The sequence below is a fragment of the Scomber japonicus genome, chromosome 2 (genome assembly GCF_027409825.1).
Source record: "Scomber japonicus isolate fScoJap1 chromosome 2, fScoJap1.pri, whole genome shotgun sequence".
Classification (NCBI taxonomy): domain Eukaryota; kingdom Metazoa; phylum Chordata; class Actinopteri; order Scombriformes; family Scombridae; genus Scomber; species Scomber japonicus.
This window is the reverse complement of record NC_070579.1, coordinates 13654675-13674608: the sequence shown is the minus strand read 5'-3', so window position 1 is coordinate 13674608 and position 19934 is coordinate 13654675. Positions and strand designations below refer to the sequence as shown.

The following is a 19934-nucleotide window of genomic DNA, read 5'->3' as shown; positions in this document are numbered from 1 at the left end:
CATGCTGCCTTCCCGTGCAGCCGGAAATAACGCAACTAAAGCGAAAAGCACACAAACAACCAGAAATCAGTCGTATTTTTTAAACGTTCAGGGATGTCATGCGTAGAGAAACCAAGAAAGCAATATTAAAAATTGATGGTAACCGCTTTTTATTGATTGACAGACTAAAAATAAAACTCAAAATGCATATATTTTAACAGAATTTCTGATACGTGTTCTTCCGACTTATTCTGGTGCTGTAGCAAAATTAATATAGATGCCCAGTAGCTTCTATAATTAACGGATATCAGTATAATTATTAGAAGTCATTTGTATAGTTTGTTTATGACACGCCCACATTGTAAAAAAAAAAAAAAAAAAAAAAAAAGGTCTGCATGCAGTTTACGACGAGCTTTGAAGGCAGCATTAAACCCGTGACATGCTTTCGCGGGAAATTCAATAGCTACAACTCGACTGTTTTCTAGTTTGGATTAAAAACAGAGCAGCGCTAATTTAAACATCACCACGCAATTTTACAAGACGTGGACATTGCCGGTACAGCCTACAGAGCAAAATGGTAAGTAGATCTTCCCTTTTACCTGCATTTTTTGGGTGATAGTCCTGTATAGACCGACGTTACTTTACTTTAGCGACTGGCATCACAGCCGGTTAGCTAGCTTCCAGCTTGATCGGATTCAGCCAGTTATCAAAACACACACACACACAATTTTGAGAGTTAACGTTAATCCAAGCAATGTAGATCCAACTTACGTGTCAGCAGGTCTGTATTATCCTTAAAATCAAGACGATATACTACTGTACTAACACTGCTATATTGCTATATTACTGTACTATAGTGATCCGTCCATTTGCGGTAATCGGTGCTCCAGAAGTTCATTAACGGACGGCTTATTAATACAGGAACCCATCGGAGGAAAGATGGACTTTTCTATTAACTACCAGGTGTCAAATAGTTCATGTCAGGCGAGTGTATAACCACAAAAACACGATTTAATCGGATGGAGTGCGGTTGTTTGCCATTAGCCTGGTGAAACGCAATCCAAGATGGCTCGTACTGAAGTGGGTCGTGTGTAAATGGTAACCCTGGATTTGCTCAAACTCTCGCGAGATTTGTATGAAAGTAGTCATTTTTACCCACACCACGTTTCAATTGATAATATTGTTTGTTGTGGTTGTGAGTATGCAGTTTTGGGGGCATCCTGAGAGGTCATTGACAGGCTCTCTTCAGCTCTTCTGGAGGTAGACGTAGTATACAGTATACAGAGATAAGTATAGCACCCTGCCCTGTGATTGATAATAGAATATTTACATTTATGAACAGCCTCATGATGATATACTTACTATTTGGAGATGAACCGGGAAGATGGATGGAATAACACCATCTCTGAGTCGGACAATCTGACCTGTCCAATCGAAATCCTCCCGCTTAAAATGCTCACTGCAAAGCACGGATGAATCACTTGCAGTGAAGCCTTCCCTCCTCAAAGCCACTTCCCACGTCTTCCTAACATCTTTGTCTTTGGGAAACCTTCAAAATGAAAACGGGAGATTTGGGAGAAACAATTTACAAAGGGGGTCATGCTTATGTTCTACCTTCTTCTTCCTATTTTTCTATTTCCTGTAATTGCTATTCACTTCTTCTTCCTATCTTCTTCCTTCAAATGTCTTTGAACCTTTCTTCAACAAAACTCCTATTTTGATGTTGATAATGAACCAAAGCTGCTGAAATTGTGAGTAAGCTTGTTTGCAAACTATTCTACAGTCAGATGTTCTGTTGTCATTTTTCGCTGGTGGACATACATACAGTACAGTAATATTCTATTCACAAAGTACAACTAATAATAATGTCAATCTTACTTGTGAAAAGTAATCCCCCGAGCCCTGGTATGAACAGTCCGCCGATTTTGACAGAAAGCCGCCGCACAGTGCTCAGGCATCTTGCTGCTTTGGTTTGTTTACGGGTAGAATGACCGGTTCAAGATGGCGGCCACGTGTCTTGTCCCCTAGCAGCCAATGCGGCGTCTACTCTTTATTATGTCTACGATTTTTACCCACACCACGTTTCAATTGATAATTTTAAACCAAACCATACTTTTCTCCTAACTCAAACCAAGTGCTGCTTGTGTTCTAAACCTAATGAACTATTAGCCGGCGCATTATCACATAGCAGAACAGCGAGAGTTTGTCAAATCTAGGGTTACCATGGAGAGATGATCCTCTTGCTGCTCAGTGCTGCCTCTGGTGGATGGAAGTTATAGTACAACAACACTGATGCAATGTTGACACATATTTCAAAGTGTAGGCTCGAGATATGTCCTGTATGTACATATGTTGTTCCTTCTGACATGAAGTATCAGGGAGGAACTAGTTACATGAAACGACGTTACGTAATTTAATCACAAAATAAATGTGTAATTAAATTAAAGTTACTTATGAAAATGCTGATGATTACATCTGAAGTCAGACCTTTTAAGATTTTACTCAGAATGTTTTTTTTCCTCATTTTTTAAATATTTAACATTTTACATCTGAATACATATATTGCTGTTTTTTTTAAGTAATCAAATGTAATAAGTTAAATTACTTTGATTAAATAATTGAAATAGTTACATTACATATTTCATTTTAAACAGGTTAACTAATAATCAGTAATTTTTTACATTTCCAAAGTAACCTTCCCAAACCCTGATTACATGCAAATACTAGGAGCTGCAAAAAAAGGAGCCCAGTCCTCATCAAACTAAAAGCACTAAAGTTTAAGGATCTGATTTGACTTCAAAACTATTCAAACTTTATCCAAGGGTTGTTTTAGCTTGAGGGAAGGTAAACACGATCTCAGAGGAATATCCATTTTCAAAAAGCAATTAGTGAGGACGAATGCCAACTTAGTTGTATGACAACAAAAGGAGTTTAAGTAACATTAAGTTTAAACAGATCTTTAAAAATACATTGAACATTGAATGGTTATTATTTTGTTGTTTGTCTTAAACAGTTTGCCTTCATTTCTATTTTGTTATATTTTTCTGTCTATATATTTTATTTTATTATTTTAACATGTTTTTATAAATTAACTAAACATTTGAAGTAAATCTAATCAATCAATTCCTCATATTGCCCCAAATAATGTGCCTTAATAAAGTAGCATACAATGTTACAGCACAGATAATAACTATGAGTGTATAAATGCAAACTAAAGGAGACATCATGTAGAAGGAATTCAATCTATTATTATAAATATTACAACACTGAGGCTATGTAATTGACCTGAGTTGTGGATTGTAAAAATAAACAGTTATGGTAGGTGTAGCTGTAGATATGTATGTATATGTTATATAGGGGGAAGCAGTGAATATAAAATATACAGGAGTGTTATCTACACCAGCCAGCCATATTTCTACGTATGTGTGAAAGAGTTAGTTTGTATGCATTAGTGGAGTCCAGAGCTCTGGAGGATGGAGGAATGTGTGGGGTGAGGTGGAGACGGAGATGCTGGGCCGTCACAGCTGTTTCATCCTGTTGTCACAGTTCTCGATGTACAGTCTGAAGGCAGAGGGCACAAATGAGCGCCTGAAACGCCAAAGAGAGAGACAGACAGAACATTTCAGGCATTCATTTGTGCCCCGCTGCCATCAGCTGTCATCATAAGCTGCTGTTACTGAACTTGTCCAAAGTTTACGTCATATTAAACTTTCTGTTTCAGTCAAAAAAGAAAGGATTAAGTTTGGAGGAGAAGAGAACCCGCATGATGGAGATTTTCTTTGAATCAGTAAGTTTCTCCTCTACAGGTGACCACACCATGATTGTTTATTTGTTTATTCATTTATTTACACTTCCAAAAAACAATAAAAAATACACAATAATGATGAGTACAGAACAATGAGAAGGAGAGTTATTGAAAAACCCTCTCCAAACAAACAAAGGATCACAAACACACCATTACATTACAAGAATTCATGCAGGTATAGAGCACATCATCCTTGTCAAACTAAAATCATAGCCCTCCAATAAAAACCATGTCAAATACAGATAGTAAAATAACCACTTTATGAGTATAAAAAAAACATTTCCTCGACTCAGACTAGATAGGTCGTCCAAAAGGACAATACTGGTTGGATAATAAAAGTGATTTTTTTTAATGGCTCTTTTAAATTGTTGTGGAGATAAATTCACCAAATATGAGGGTCGTAAATTCCATATTTTGGGCCCTCTGTATAAAATACTGAAGTGACACAGTGATGTATGAAAATGGGAAGGTCACAGAAGACAAGAGCTACGAGTAGAGTGAGTATGAATTATTATTATTATGATTAAATAAAAAGAAAGAGGGAAGGATCCTTTTTAAATAACTATGGGTGAATACACATTAAAAGTAGGAATAATCAAATCAGTTTAAAACAAGAATTTCATGACTGCTCAACATATTTCTATTAACACGATCTGAAAAGGGAGAGCAGAGAGAGTTACTAATATAAATGTTGGCTGCCAGGAAATAAAGACAAACATGCAGAATATTAACAAAGGAAATACTTTAAACACACAGAGTACTGATGGTTTGATTTCTAATTTTAGAAAAACTGAAACCGGTATAAGGAAATGCAACTTAGTGTCTGTCTCCCTCTGATATACATGTATGACTCACAAATAGTTTACATAAATAAACAGGCCCAGAAAAGTAAGGTGTTAAAATGAGATCAGTATATTTTGAACATAGACTAATTACCAGAAACTAGAAATCAAATAAATGCCTCATCTTTAAAGGTTCTCTGATGAAGCCACAAGCTCAAATGTGGTTTTATAATAATAATAAAGTTTTGTTTTTATACTTCAAGTGTTGCTGCTTGCTTAATCCCTTCAAAAATGTCTCATCTGAAACTTTTAATGAATCAAATCAAGAGTTACAAACACTTGAGTATGTACAAAATAATAATTATCTTTATTAAAATACACTTTGCCTGCCTGAAAAATGAGAACTTGTATGTGTTGTTATCATAAGTAATATATTGAATGTAATCCCAGTACTTCTTTCTATATGATACTGTTGTAATATATTAACTTTGTTCTCCTGCTTTTTCCCTCCAGAAAGATGTGTTTCAGCTTAAAGACATTGAGAAACTCGCCCCAAAGACAAAAGGAATAAGTGAGTAATGATTCCCACACTGTTTCTAGCTAAATGATGAAGTAAAGCTTAATTCAGAGTAGAGCTGCAACTCATTTAATGATGTTTAATTATTTGATCATTCAGGAAAAATGCTGGTTGCAGCTTCTGAAATGTGAAAATTGAAAACTTTCCTGAGTCATACAAGGTCGTAAACTGACTGGATTTAGATTTTGGACATTTGAAGACGACACTGTGGACTATTAGAAATTACAACAGACGTTCGTATTTTGATTAAAAGAGAAAATAATCAAGGATCTCATTAATAAATGATATAAGTCGATTAATTCATTCATGATTAGTTTCAGCCTTTAGAGAAATCACTCTTCAGCCGTACATCTGGGAGCTGAGCATGAATGAGACACTTCAGTGCTTTCTAGGGGTGAAACATTATATGGCACTAAAGTTTCACATTTACCATGTCGAATACTTTAATAGACCATAATTATTATTTTTATTTTTATATTGTAACCTGACTACTATCACATCGCCTTCACACTTCATATATTACTACTTCTTGTACAGTATTACTACTTTTTACTTTTTCTACTTGAACAGCATAAAAATGTCCACGTGAGAGTTCTGACTGACAGCGAACGTCCTTCACAAGTTCATTTCTGTCAGCGCTATTTGTTGCTTCTTTTTTTTTTTTTATCACACTCTTAACTGTCAACCACAACTTAAAATAACTTGAGCACGTGAATTCATATCTGCCAAAAACAATAAAATACTAAACTTAAAAACTTCTGTAATACATATTTGCATTTATAAACCCATGCATTAATGTAAGCAAGAACGTTCTAGTAAGTTTTATTACTTGTACTCATGAATATTCACACATATATATAAAAAGTATGTTCTAGAAAATAATAATTAGGCCTGTAAAGAGCAGGAAATGGGATAAAATATGCCTAAATACCAATTATGGTCTTTTTTTAAAGTAAATTATTATTTCCATGCAGTATATAGCCAGTCATTGCACCCTCATGTATTCTTAAACACTGGCAAAGTTACCATGGCAACCAGGAAAAAGCTAGTGCCATCGTAACTGTGTTTAGTGGGTATAAGCAGCAGCAGGAGCAGCAGCGGTCCTATCAGTGGCAGTAATCTCACAGTGCAGAGTCCCGTTGAAAGGTTTTAGTTTTTAAAGAAAGGCGCATTCCCTCAACGTCAACACTGAGCCTTACATTACGAGCGTTGAGGGAAAAGTTTTAAAAATACAAGCGTGACTTTTAAAGTTCAAGGGCGTGCAGAGAAACAGAGCTGTGCTGTACGTGTGTGTGTGTATGTGTGTGTCTGTGTGTGTGTGTGTGTGTGTGTGTGTGTGTGTGTGTTTGGGTGAACTCGAGGAGGGATTTCTTTTTAAAGTGGACATAACATTAATCTGGAGAAACTGGATCGTGTTGCTCGAGACTGATTAAAAGCACATGTTTTTGACCCCCTTACTTGGGCATGATGTAGTTACTGTTGAGTGATGGGGGAAGGGGGCAACAAGAGATCTGAATTAGGGACACATTTTCCTGTTGCAGGAGAGACAAAGTGAGAACAAAAAAAAAGGGGGCGTTTTTGAGCAACCTGAATCACAGAATACAGCAAGAGTTTATAGAAAATCCACTTCTGAAGTCATCGCTCACAGAGAGCTGGGCTAATCTACAAAGAAAGCCTTTTCATTTTCAATTCCTCGTTTTTATTTTCGACACCGTTCGACATCTTCAACCCTCACTCAGCACAGCTCAGCCCTTTTTTTTTTTTTTTTTTTTTTTACGCAGTAGATAAGCTCTTTCATTTTCACAGTGGGCCAACGCTGTGCGAACGTGTAGGAGTTTCACATTTCACCGCTGACACTGTTCAAGATGTAATTCCTGCTCTAATACATCCTCTCATGCAATGTTCTCTCAGATATGCATAAAACGGGCCAGATTGGCTGCAGATGTGTGGGTTCAGTTTGGTGAAACATGTTGAAAAGCAGAACTTCTCAACAGCAAAAAAATAAGACCTAATGCTGATTTTCTGAATGCAATAATACACATTAGACACATTTTCTACTGCCAAAACTCATTTAAAGTCTTCTAAGCTTGCACTGACCATACCTCCACTATACATAAATCAGTCGTACACAAATCAAATCAACCATCCACAAATAGCATCAACTCTGCTGGGAAGGCAGCGTAATGATGGAAGATGAAGGACAGTGGACCAGTAATGTAAAAGGTGTGCTTTCCTTTCTCTCCCTGCTGCGTTTAAGCTCCCATGGCTGTGAAGGACGTGCTGCAGAGCCTGGTGGACGACAACATGGTGGACTCTGAGAGAGTGGGGACGTCCAACTACTACTGGGCCTTCCCCAGCAAGGCCCTGCACGCTCGCAAGAACAAACTGGAGGATCTGCAAAAACAGGTGAGGCGACTGTGTTGACGATGACGAACTTTTTTTTTTTTTTTTTAAAGATGCAGCTGCTACTATACAACTCTTAATAAATGCAGAACAACACGTATACAGCTTGGAGACAGTGTGAAGTAGTAATTAGTTTCACATCAGCTTGTTGTTATTCACACGTGATGATATTTTTAGCTCCAAATTTCCAATATTTTATAAAAGAGGAAACCTTGGCGCTCCCGAGAGAGACTGCTCGATGTAGTTTACAGTAAATTACGTCATCAATCGACAAGCACCGCTCAGAAAATGGTGATAGAAAGTAAAGAGAAAACGGGAAACAAAATGACCTACTTGTTACTGGCAAGTTCCTCTGAGTAAGGTTTTTTTTTTTTTTTTTTTGAAAAGCCAATAACAAATATAATTTTTACATTTTTTTTTTATTATTCAAATTTAACAGATTAATCCAACTTTAACAGATGGTGTGACGGTGATGACTCTTCAGAAAACGCTGGCCACCAGATTTCTGGGGCAGTTAAATGTTTGTCAAGCAGCAGCAATCTGTCACAGAATAATCATGTGTGATTATACCATAAGCTTAGAAATGTGACAGTTTGTGAGATACTGCAGCATTAGATTATAAGAAGACTCATAATGTGGAATCTGGCTGTTTTTAAAATACCAACACATTCATTACATTTGTACTGCATGCTTGATGTTGGTACCAAATGTCTTATTTTGTAAAGAATGTAAGAAAAAATCGAAGTGTAATTTACAAATGACAACACAGCTTTCACTCTTACTGTTAAATGAATTACACAGCATGCCTTAACAATACACTTTACACAATTGTAATGAAGTAATGCCAGTAAATCACTAGCATTAGGATTTTAAAGGTGCATTGCAGTTCAATTTTTAAAAGCGGTGAAACAATAATTGAGACCAGCTGATATTGTCATGAAAAGTATTATGGGTTTTAGTATTTATGTGTTAGGCAGATTTGACCTCAGTAGTAGTTGTTGTTAATTTTGACTAATGTGACACTGTTTTTCTCTAAAGTCTTCTGATGCAAAGCAGCGGAAAACAGCCATACAGAAGGCGGTGGAAAAAGCGAAAGTAGGACGTCAAGATACAGTAAGAATATTTTCCTCTCCTTGCCCACATTATGCAGAGAAATACATTATATCTGCTTTAAAAATAAACCTTAAAATGAATATTACATGTTGAGATGCTGAATAAATGAGACGGAAGAAATTGATGTCACAAAATGTTTGTGTGTGTGTGTGTGTTTGTGTAGAAAGAGAGAAGCTCTCTGCTGAAGGAGCTAAAAGCTCTGAGAGAGGAGCGAACGCAGCTGCAGGCCGAGGTGGAAAAGTACAGAGAATGTGACCCAGAGGTCGTTAAGGAGCTGAGTGAGTACAGACACAACCTGCCTGCTTTTTTTTTTCTTTCAAAAAGGTTTGCTTTGACTTTGGCATCAATCAGATCATCTTCACCCACTGACCAGAGAAGCCACCATCACCAGTACACTGTAGCCTTGTAATAAACTCTGTAAGAGAAAAGAAATGTTTGAGGCTGGTGGTGATTAAACTTGGGCTGCAAATCTTTTGATCTATAAAATCCCATCAGTATTCCCCAAAATCTAAATTAAAATATTCAAGACGGTTTTTTTTTTTGACCAAAATCCAAAAATATCAAGTTTATTTTCATATATAACAAAATAAAAACATCAAATAGTCACGATTGACATTTTCATCATTTTTGCTGGGAAAAAAAAGACTAAAGCAATTACCTGATTATTATAATAGTTGCCAATTAATTATCTCAGAATTGATTAATTGATTAATTGTTTCAGCTCTACATTAAAGTGGTGCAGGACTTTTGTCTCCCCCTTCTGGCAGTGAGAGTAAAGGTTAGCGCTCGGCTGTGAGCGCCTGACCCAAGCATGCAGGACGCTCTCATGTACACCTCCAACGACAGGCACACAGAGCGGGCCGATAAAAACCGATATGTTTTGATATGTTTTGGTCCACTGGTACGAAAACGTATTTTTCCGACAGCCCGCCGAATCTGTCTCCAGTATGCCAGCGGCTGTATCTTTACTGTTGCGGCTGTAAAACGGAGGATAAATTTGTTTTGAGTGTCACACAATCCCCGCAAAATGACTCGCTTCACTATCAGTATCATTTGATCCATTCGGTCCAATAACATTTGGAAGGTCTAGGAGAGCGGCGCGATTAACGGCTAGCGCGGGAATGTGGCGCCCGACATGGAATTTAAAACTCGGTACACTGTGAGATTTATGTGGTGGTGATAAGCTTAATCAGCATTGTGTGAACTCGTTTGGCGAGGGCTCAAATATAACGGGCATTCGTTTATATGTTTAAGTTCGGCACCGCAGGGTTAAACTCTGCCGACAGTTTTTAGGTCGTAGACTAGTTGTTGTTGTGTGGAGCTTTATAAGATTTTATCATATCAAATATTTCATTAAAAGCTTTAAAAAGGTGATATTTATTACAGGGCTGCTAGATTTCACTACCCTCTACAAAGGTTTCTTGTTACTGGGAGTGTATATTGTGTCATATAACTGACAGTCTGTTTGTGTAGCACTCAAACTACAAAGGGAACCTTAGCAAAGCGTCCGTTTGGTGATCTGCCGATCGGTCGTATATCTAACAAAGTTGAATAGTTCATTGTGTGTCTCCAGAATTAAAAGTCTCTTGCCAAACTGAGCTCAAACTCTGGATTGCAACATCGAGAGGGAAATCGGTGCAGTTCATATGAGTCAAACAACGTTTAGATTTGAAAGTACACGCTGTACTGCTGGGAGCAAACATGTATTGTGTCAGTGTAGCAGCAGAGTCACAGTTTCTCACAGTTTAAATGTGAGCAAGGAAGTGAAAACTGATTACAAGTGGTCAAAATAAACTGTGAGCTCAGTTCGAACCACAAACCAAAATTAAGTGAGAAGACTGTTAACCTGCTGAAACATCTCGTTACCTCTGATCTCTCAGCTCAGAGTTTTTAGGGTTAAAAATCTTTTTTAAAACCCCTCTGGCTGTTACACACCTCTTCTATGGTATGACCCTGAGCTGTAAACGGTATTACAAAAATCTTATACTGCTGTGTGTTCATGTTACAGCTGACCTGTTGTATAGGCGGTGTGTTACTTTATGTGGCCATGTGACATGTGTGGTGTCATAAAACTATTTGGTGTGTTTACCTGCGCCTCCCCCAAGGCGACATCAGGCCCGCATTAAGACTGTGCACACTTCTGCTGGTTTTTTCCACTCGCACATAATAAGACCATGTTGTCTTGTATTCTGAGAGTCACTTCCTAACTTCTTCTTGTCCAAATGAGACAGTCTGATGTATTGAGATGATTTGAAATGAAGCCAATTTTAGGACGTGGGCATGCAGCCAGTTGAGATAAACTTTACAGCAATCTTGCAATTAAGCTAATTACATTCACTCAAGGAAAAATGAGTCATATACGGTTGTTGTAGTAGTAGAAGCTGGACTTCTTGTTTAGGATCCAGTATTTTGAGTGTCTGATAAAGTAATCCTAGATAAGATTAAAGTTCCTGGAGAATTTCGAAAATATACTTTCTAGTTTGTTTAATACTGTTGTGATAACGGATGATTCTACATGCCACTCCACATCAGCAGCAGATATCTTTTGGTTGTTTGTGAAAACGCCTTAACGGTCGTCCTCTGTACAGTCATCGTATCAAACCCTCCTCATATAAGGTAAATGGTTGTGAATGCTCGACTTGGGCCAGGTTAGCTGGAAATCTGTGTGTGAACAGGAGGAGGCCCAAATCTGACACATTTAACTTGAACTCACAGATTTGTCTGGTTTTAAGGCTCATTCTGTTAAAAAGGTTCTTAATTTAGATGTAAGTGGAAGTTGAAAGTGCATAAGTGCTGAAGTTACCGAGAACAGCGGAAAAGGCAATTTGAATGCCAAATTTATTTATTTTTCAGTTTGGTTTTTATTAGGGACTCTCCATATAAAGATGAAGTACAAAACATACAGAAGCTGATTTTTTTAATAGCCATGCTCCAGGATTGGCAATGCCTGTCAGTCAGTTTACCACCTTGGTCTGGAAAAACTGAAATATCTGTACAACTATTTGACATGTTACCAGGAAACGCATTCATGGTCCCCAGAGGATGAATCATACTCACTTTAGAGATCCCCTCACTTCTCTTTTAGTGTCACCAGCAGACTAAAGTTTACATTGATCTTGTGAAAAATCTTAACATCTACTAGACAGACATGAACAGTTCGATTTAAGACCAAACATCTGCCAATAATAACATTTCCATCAGTCTGTACTTTGTGTTTAGTGTTAATTAGCAAATGTCAGACGAAGAGTGAACATGATAGACAGCACTGTAAGCATGTTAGCACTAGCTCACACAGCCACTGTAGACTATTAGTCTTTATTAGTCTTGTTTTACTACAGCTGATTTCTCATTTAAGTCTTGTAACTATAGTACATGATGACAACGCAGTTACTTCTTAACCTTAGATATCACTCACGTTCAGATGAAATGAACTACAAACTGAAACCAAACTAGTATATTTCGTTTCCTCTTGAAGGTTTTAAAACTTGATTACTTGATGGTTTTTTTTAAGAACAATAATTGTTTTTATTTTATGTATATATATATTTTAGCTCTGTTGCTGCTGATTAAATCTGATTAAATAAAATGTTACAACATTTTACATACTGTACAGGCTTAATATTCTTCCAATATTAGTTATTGTTGCCGGAACATAGTATCTTTTATGTTTATTGTCTGTTGCTGTTTTTATGTGTATTAGCCACATGGGTTAGTGCAATGACAGTAAAGAGATTACATTCAAAATGCTAACATATCCATTAACATTTGTATATTGGCTCCATGATAACATTGTTAAACCCTTTTGCTGAACCTCTGCCTCCACTTCTAGTCATAAAGTCAGTGTCAAACTTCATTATGGCAGCAGCTGTTTCACCTCGAAGCCACAAAGACGTCAGAGTTTTTTCAGCTACATGAATAGTGTAGCTCTCTTTATTATTTGGCAGTGATTTTCGTTGATATCGTGAAAGTTGATGCCCCCCGACCCCCCCCCCCCCACCTCCCTACTCCCCTCTTTCTGGATTTGGCCTTCCTCATTGAAAGCTGAGGCTGTGGCAAATTATCAAGTCTCTCAACTCTGTATCTGTTCTGCCCGGGCTTGTTGTACCTGTACGACAGACAGCGAAAGTAATCAACCATAAGCCATTTAAATATGAAGTAAATAAAGCTCACACACCCAGATGCAATAGATAAACTAATTAGTGTACCAGGAAGAGGACAAGCTTTCTCTTACTTTCAGTCTCTTGTGCTTTTTGTTTTCATACCTCTCGCTGTCTCGGCTTGCCTACAGGTCGTCTTATTTTCCTCTTTTCCCCTGAAGCTTTTTGAACTGCCAGGTACACCACATGCACAGAGCTTTGTTACAGATAACCATCGCCCCTCAGCGAACCGTGATTTGTATCCTGAGAGTTGTGTGCAGCTATGCAGAGAGTAGAAGACATCATGCTACGTACGCAGCTGAGGGGTTTGGACTAAACTTGCAGAATGGGCTCAGGCCTGTTCGTACATAGAGTGCAACTGTTGACACTAACGACTTCTGTTGAGACTCTTCGGGTAGACAATAACATGATTACACACATTTAACCTGTTTTGAACATTTTTAGGGAAAAATTATCAAAATTACTGACTTAAAAACCAGATAGCCTTAACATGACTTACTTCCTTAATTTAACCTATCTTCACATGAAGCCAGACCCACACTACTATTTATTATACTAATTTTAAGCATGGTTTTGCAAATTGGGTTTCACTTAGATTCCCTTGAGCATGTTTAACAATGGTTACCACACCCACGGATACGGTAATACATGTTGTAGTAACCACCAAGTACAATGACAAATCCAACTGAAACCACAAATGTGTCTCTTAATATTTAAATGATCTGAGTTTGACTGTAAGTGGTACTTTCTCTGACCATAGTACGAATAAAACAGACAGACAGTGTTTTATTTGGATTCTTCCATGTTCGACAGTGCTTACTTTACTCATAGATGCCAATAAGCTGTTGTTGTTACAGGTGGGTTTGTTAAAAAACCACCAAATATGGGAATATCAAATCGCAGCTACAGCTATGTAGTTGGCAAGTCTGACATTATGAGAGGAGACAAAAGCTGGACTTGTAATCAGCCATTTTATTTATAAATATGAAAGTACACAAAATCATTTTAAGGTTTTTTGATTTAAAAAAAAAAAAAAAAAAGATCTAAAATAACTCGTCTACCAAATCAAACTTGTTTTTTTGTCTTTTTTCTAACTCAGTATGCCTTGTACTGAACTACTATGCATTATGTTATAGCATCATTTAACAGTACTTTACTGGCTTATGCATGATATTAGTATTTATTGTTCATTATATGTTTAGGCTACCTTTTTTAATATCTAACCATTGACAACATAACAATGTGTGTTTTTAGGCTAGCTCTGGTTTATTCATAACTCCTTTTTTTTCTATTTGTTAGTGAATTCTGTCCCTGTCAAATAAACTATTGAAAAAGAGAAATAAATAAAAATGAGGCAAGCAAACAGAAACTCAAAACTCAACAGACCAAAACAGCTGTCAGGTGTCTCTGCTGGTGGGTGAAATGTTAATAATTGTGTTTCGTCTGGCTTCAAAAATTGTTGGCTATTATGTATCTGAAATAACAACATTTCCAGCTCCATGAGTCACAAATGATTCAGTTCAGTCTCTCCCACATGCAGCTGCTATTTAGCTTTGTGAATATCAATTTTTTATTATTAAAGGGAACATTCAGTGCTATGAATATGATGGATTCTTAAAACTAGGTAAGCTATGTCGTAGAAATGTGCAATTATTTTCTAAAATTGGTGCCCTATGACTAGAAAGAAATTCTCCATATCGCCCTTAAAGAGGAATCCTACAACAACCAGAATGCATTGCGTGTGTCTGAGCTGACGGTGTGTTTACAGAGGACGAGTACTCTGCTCTCTCTAGAAATGTAGTTTAATAAAAGTAGCATTATATATTTTGAACTGAGGCTTGTTTTTATTTGAAAAGTCTGCATATATCGTACTAATGTGCAGGGATCATCACACAAACGGCACCCTTGAGTCCGTTATGTGTATCGGTGCAAACTTGCTGCCAGAAATGATCTTTTTAAATCTTTTAAAATACTTAGTAACATGATATTTCAGTGTCTATTTTTCTCTATCACTATGGTAAAATGGCAGATGGAGTGTTTTTGGAAGACCCTTCTTTGACCGTCTTTGAAGGCACCACTACAAAGAAAGAGAGGGCGGACATTAGTAGCCGTAGTTCTTCTTCACCCCCCCCCCCCCAACTACGTCACTCTACATGTCAAATGACAGTGCTGGAAGGACAACAGATTTTGCAGCTGCGCCCCAGAGACACAGAGAACATTAATAACAACTGCTGGTTTTTTCACACTAGGCCTACAGTTACAGTATATCCCTGATTCGGATAGCTCGAGATTGGATTGAAAATTAAAGTTAAATTAAAATGGTCCTGTGAATTTCAAACCATAATGCCGGCGTGGAGAAAACGTCCTCTGTGGGCTCATGCAGCAACCTTACCGGATATATTTGCTGAGCATTGATGTTGATCAGATCCTTGGACCGGCTTCCTCCTGTGATTTTCATGAAGGACAAATCAGGGAGAAATCTGCCAAACCTGCTGTAAGCTGAGCCTGGCCCTAAAATAGCTTGTATTGGCTGGATTTTAGGATGCCGCAGCTCAGCCCTCTCTCAGCACAGCAGCCAAAGAAGTGTCTGTGGACAGTTGATATAAATTCAACAAAAGGATATTTTTAACTACTGGTAGGAGGGTAAACGGATTATTCCAGGTGCCTAACAACTTAATGATGTTACCTGCTGCTGTTGTTTGAGCGTTCAGTTTTTACGGGTCACCAAATATGTCACTCAAGACCTTCAGAGCTGTCTAGTTAGAGCACATTATTCAGCTCCTTTTCAGGTTTCTAGACAAGCTCTTTTTAGCTACAAAGAACGTGCGGGCTGAACTGTCCACTTTAATTAAAATAGTAAACCACTACATGTCCACACAGTATACTTAAGCTATCTATTGTTTACTGCAGACCTTCATTCATGTCCACTCTGCCTGTATTTCTTCTGTTTTTATGTTCGGTTTTATTTTTATTTCGTACTAAGCTAACATTAGTTGCCGAAAACCTTTTTTATTTGTCTCTATAGTCAACACACGTCAAACATTTGATTGTTAGGCCTATTTTAAATACAAACCAAATGAAATTAAGTGAATGGTGAAAGCTGTGATTTGCAACACAAAATGGATGATGTTCTGTGTCTCCTGTCTGTAACTTGACACCTTTTGTAGTCTTTTCACAGTGGAAAGTGAAAAAGTCATCTTTCATAAAGGAAGTGATGTTTCGCTCTGAGCTACATGTGCAAAACTGACAACTTAATGGAGTAGTTTGCTTTTGAACAAATCTGCTGACCTAATAACATGAAACTTTCTCATATGACTTCGAAATTATTATAGATCACACAGTTTATATACATTTTAATTTTACCAGGAAACCCTCATAGAGATAAAAAAAAAAGAGTATCCTGGCCAAGACATGAGGCAATATAAAGTTTCAAACAACATAAAAACATGCAACACAGACAGATCTATCACAACTTCTCATTAGTAAATATAAAGTAGGGTAGATCAATCAATAGAATTATAATCAAATAAAATAAAAAGGCAACTTTTAAAATATTAAAAACCTGCTAGCTGACGTTGGCAGGTAGATGACGATGCGTTCTGCAGCTTTAAATCTGACATGAATTTTGTTTTGCAGAAAAATCAAATGTGGTCGCAAAAGACGCAGTTTGCAGATGGACAGGTAAGTCATCTTATCTTTTTGCACGTATAAAATATTTGAATTCAAATATTTGGTTCACAAAATATCCAAAAAAATCATTGTGAAAAAGTTTGATTAGTCTTTTAAGGCATTTAAAGTTAAAGTGAATGCTGCTAAGTCACCTCCTGGTAGTCAGCACTCAGGCTCGCTCTCTCTCTCTCTCCCTGTATGTGTGTTAGTTGACCTGAGCGGTAACCTTGGAGACAGCTGACATTTGGGGATCATGGTAACCAGTAAAGACCTGTAGTGTTTTGACTCTTCAGGTCAACATTGCCTATAACTGGTCAACCATGTCACGCTGTCAGTTTTACTTGTATAGAATTATACTAATTATAAGAAACTATGAGTCAGACTGCTTCTTCCATGACTTGTACTTCCCTCATCTGGAGTGGACAGGCACTAAACAGACACGCCTTCAGTAGCATTGAGAAGAAGTGTTTTGTCTGTAACAGCTGTCGGAGAAGAAGCTAAACAATAGTTTTTATTACAGCATTTTTATGTTACCAGCATTAGTTTGCTATATTTACAGCATTAGTTATTTCTCCTGGGAAATGGAACTCCACTTCCTCTCCACTTTCCAGGCTTGGTGGAAAAAGTAGACTTGCATTTTCCTTTTTTTTTTTTTAAAGAAAACATATTGCAAAATGTAATAAATATGGACAGCTGTGGGTAGTCCTGTTGCTGTATGTAGCTGGAATTACTTCTCTGTAGGAAAACACTAGTCTTGTCTTGTCTAGCAGGTCGCAATGGACCCTTTCAGGTTTGAATAACAACCCTGTTTGATGTATTGAATTACCTGCATCGTGGTCTGTAAAAGCTCAAGGACTTAACTTTCAAACGCATTGTGAGCCTTGTCACACTGATGGACCCACATGTAAAGACACACTGTCATACAAGCCCTGACACAATTAATCATTAGTACTTCAACTGCATATGGTCATAATATAATAGTAACCTTAAATGACTTGAGTGGAAGGCAGTGTTTGATTCAGAGTCTATTGACTCACGTTTTCGATAAGAAGTTAATGAGAAGTTTATCTACAGGGAGTCTTTTGATTAACTCCTAAGGTGCAAACTACTAATATATAACTGTAATAAGAAACTGCATTACACGAATCTTTACTAATTAGCACCATGTTGAACATTTTCTTCACTATAATTTTTTCGACAGATGACTTTTTTGTGTTTCCAAAGACAGCAGACAAAACACAGGTGTAAATAATAAAATGAATAATGACTGAATTCCATTTAGCTCCTTTCAGTTTTCAGGGTCTTGGTATTTGCGTGTTGGCTCCACTGTCACACTGTCATGGTTTACTGGGACACTTAAAAAGGACGGAGCCATCATTATTAGTAACAGCTGTTGCTTTTCCTACACTAACAAACTGTCTGCTGAGAAAAAGGCCTATTTGTAGGCTTATAAGGTGTTCTGTTAACGCAACACTGTTAGATTAATTGTCTATTTATATACTCATGTTAGACTAAACTTCATTCATGAAATATTTTATTCTAAATTATATGCTTTCACGACAGTTTAGACTACAGTCAACAGAATGTCTTGAACCAGGCTAACTTTTTTTTTTTTTTTTTACAGGTGACATTTTGACACATCACAGTAGGAAAATAAACAGGTGTAAATAATGATGGCAGAATTACATTTTGCTGCCTCACTTTCAGGGTCCTTGTATTTTGTTATCAATGATTAGTAAGTATCTGACATCTCAGTTTACAACAACTCAGTGTCTAGTATAGGAAGAAGATGAAGAGTTTATAGACAGTTTAAATGTGTGCTGTGAAAAAGGTCTAAAGCTGATTGAATGCATTAACCATCATCATTAATAATAACTCATTCATTTTTCCAAGATTAAAGATTTATTAAGATAAATATGTCTAATTTATAGTCACAAATGCTTTTAAGACAATATGTCTGATTCATTAATAAGCCGATTAGTTGAAAATTCATCTGCAACCATTTTGATAATAGAATAATTCTTTTAGTAATTGGTCTGCTGATCACACAAAACACGATATTTGCAGTCACCATGGATTCCTTGAAATTGAAACTAAACTAAACCATTTAGTTTGTCACTATTTTTGGACTTCTCATACATGATATCATCAAGTTATTGAGTAAAAAAAATCTGCAGATTCATCAAAATTGAAATTAGTTGTAACCTTACTGCAAATATTTACTCCTCTTAAGGGTTTGGATGAAGTTGTATAAACATAAAGATCAATGAATATAATCATAAATAAACACACACATACATCTTAATCAGGAACATTTGTAGACACATACATTCAGACACATCCCACAAATCTCCCTGAAAGATGTATCATATACAAAATAGCTGTGTACTCATTTTGTCTGTTAGCATCACAAATGGGCGCCGCAGCACAGAGGAGAGTCCCGTCCTAGTTAAGACCCTCCGTATTCACCCTAATTGCTCAAATTATTTCCAGGTGTTGTTTCCTGGTGGGAAATTTGTGCGCAAAGGAAGTGGAAATCAACCGTTGAGCCAAAACAACTCAACTTTCACCAAAACAGCGGCGAGCAAGTGCTTAAGAGCAACGAGACAGATGGTTTGTTCTTGGAGTAAACCATCAGCCTCGCGCCCAAGAACAGTCTCGTAATCCCAGACTGATTAACTGTGTAGTTGTACTGAAGTCTGCTGGGGCAGGTGCATCAGTGTATATCAATTCATTAAACAAACACGTGTGTGTGTGTGTGTGTCTGTGTGTGTGTGTGTCTGTGTGTGTGTCTGTGTGTCTGTGTGTCTGTGTGTGTCTGTGTCTGTGTGTTTTCAGACAATGTTTTTGCTATCAAGTCATGGACCAAGAAGAAGTTTTCCTTTGATGACAGCCGCATTAACAAAGCCTTTGGGATCCCCGAGGACTTCGACTACATGGAATGAGTCTCATAGTGATATCCTGTCACACTACAAGGACAACAAATAACAGTTTAAAGCTGGCATATCCGTCTCTGCATTTCTAGTTCCTGTTATAAATGTTGGAGTGAGAATAAATGCACATTTAAGGCCTGGGGTGGGCTTTGAGTAAGGACAGATATCAGCAATTTCGCTGTAACAGATGGACTTTATCAGCGGATGTTTTGCTTTGGTGCAACCAGAGAAGAGACTGGACCCACCATTAGTGGCTGTGGAGGGAGGATGGGGGGGGGGGGGGGGTTCTGAACACAACTTAGCAGGCTGACTTTTGGGACACCTGTTTGCATGAAAACTGAGAGCTCCAAGTTGATGATGGAAAGGAATCAACACTTAACACATCTGTGTCGCTAGTGATCCAATTTATATGGTTTAAACAGATGGTTTGGAATCAACTTCTCGTGCACTTTTTTTTCTCTTTACATTTTCCCTGCTGTATTTTTTAAAGTAACATCAATCCTGTTCTCATTCAGG

At 37.3% G+C, this 19934-nt stretch overlaps 1 protein-coding gene across 1 annotated transcript; it reads left to right on the top strand.

Annotated features, from left to right (window-relative positions):
• The first annotated feature begins 1044 nt into the window (after nucleotides 1–1044).
• On the top strand, nucleotides 1045–19679 carry mnd1 (meiotic nuclear divisions 1 homolog (S. cerevisiae)). The gene is made up of 8 exons (XM_053326187.1): nucleotides 1045–1051; nucleotides 3582–3766; nucleotides 5080–5137; nucleotides 7401–7549; nucleotides 8585–8659; nucleotides 8823–8937; nucleotides 16453–16497; nucleotides 19324–19679. The coding sequence occupies exons 1-8, from the start codon at nucleotides 1045–1047 to the stop codon at nucleotides 19428–19430; spliced, it is 741 nt and encodes a 246-aa protein (XP_053182162.1). The 3' UTR covers nucleotides 19431–19679.
• Nucleotides 19680–19934: the final 255 nt, after the last annotated feature.

Coding starts and splice junctions, on each gene's coding strand:
- mnd1 (XM_053326187.1), top strand. Junction 7,550..8,584: donor TGGAGGATCTGCAAAAACAG/GTGAGGCGACTG, acceptor TTTTCTCTAAAG/TCTTCTGATGCAAAGCAGCG. Junction 8,938..16,452: donor AGAGGTCGTTAAGGAGCTGA/GTGAGTACAGAC, acceptor TTTGTTTTGCAG/AAAAATCAAATGTGGTCGCA.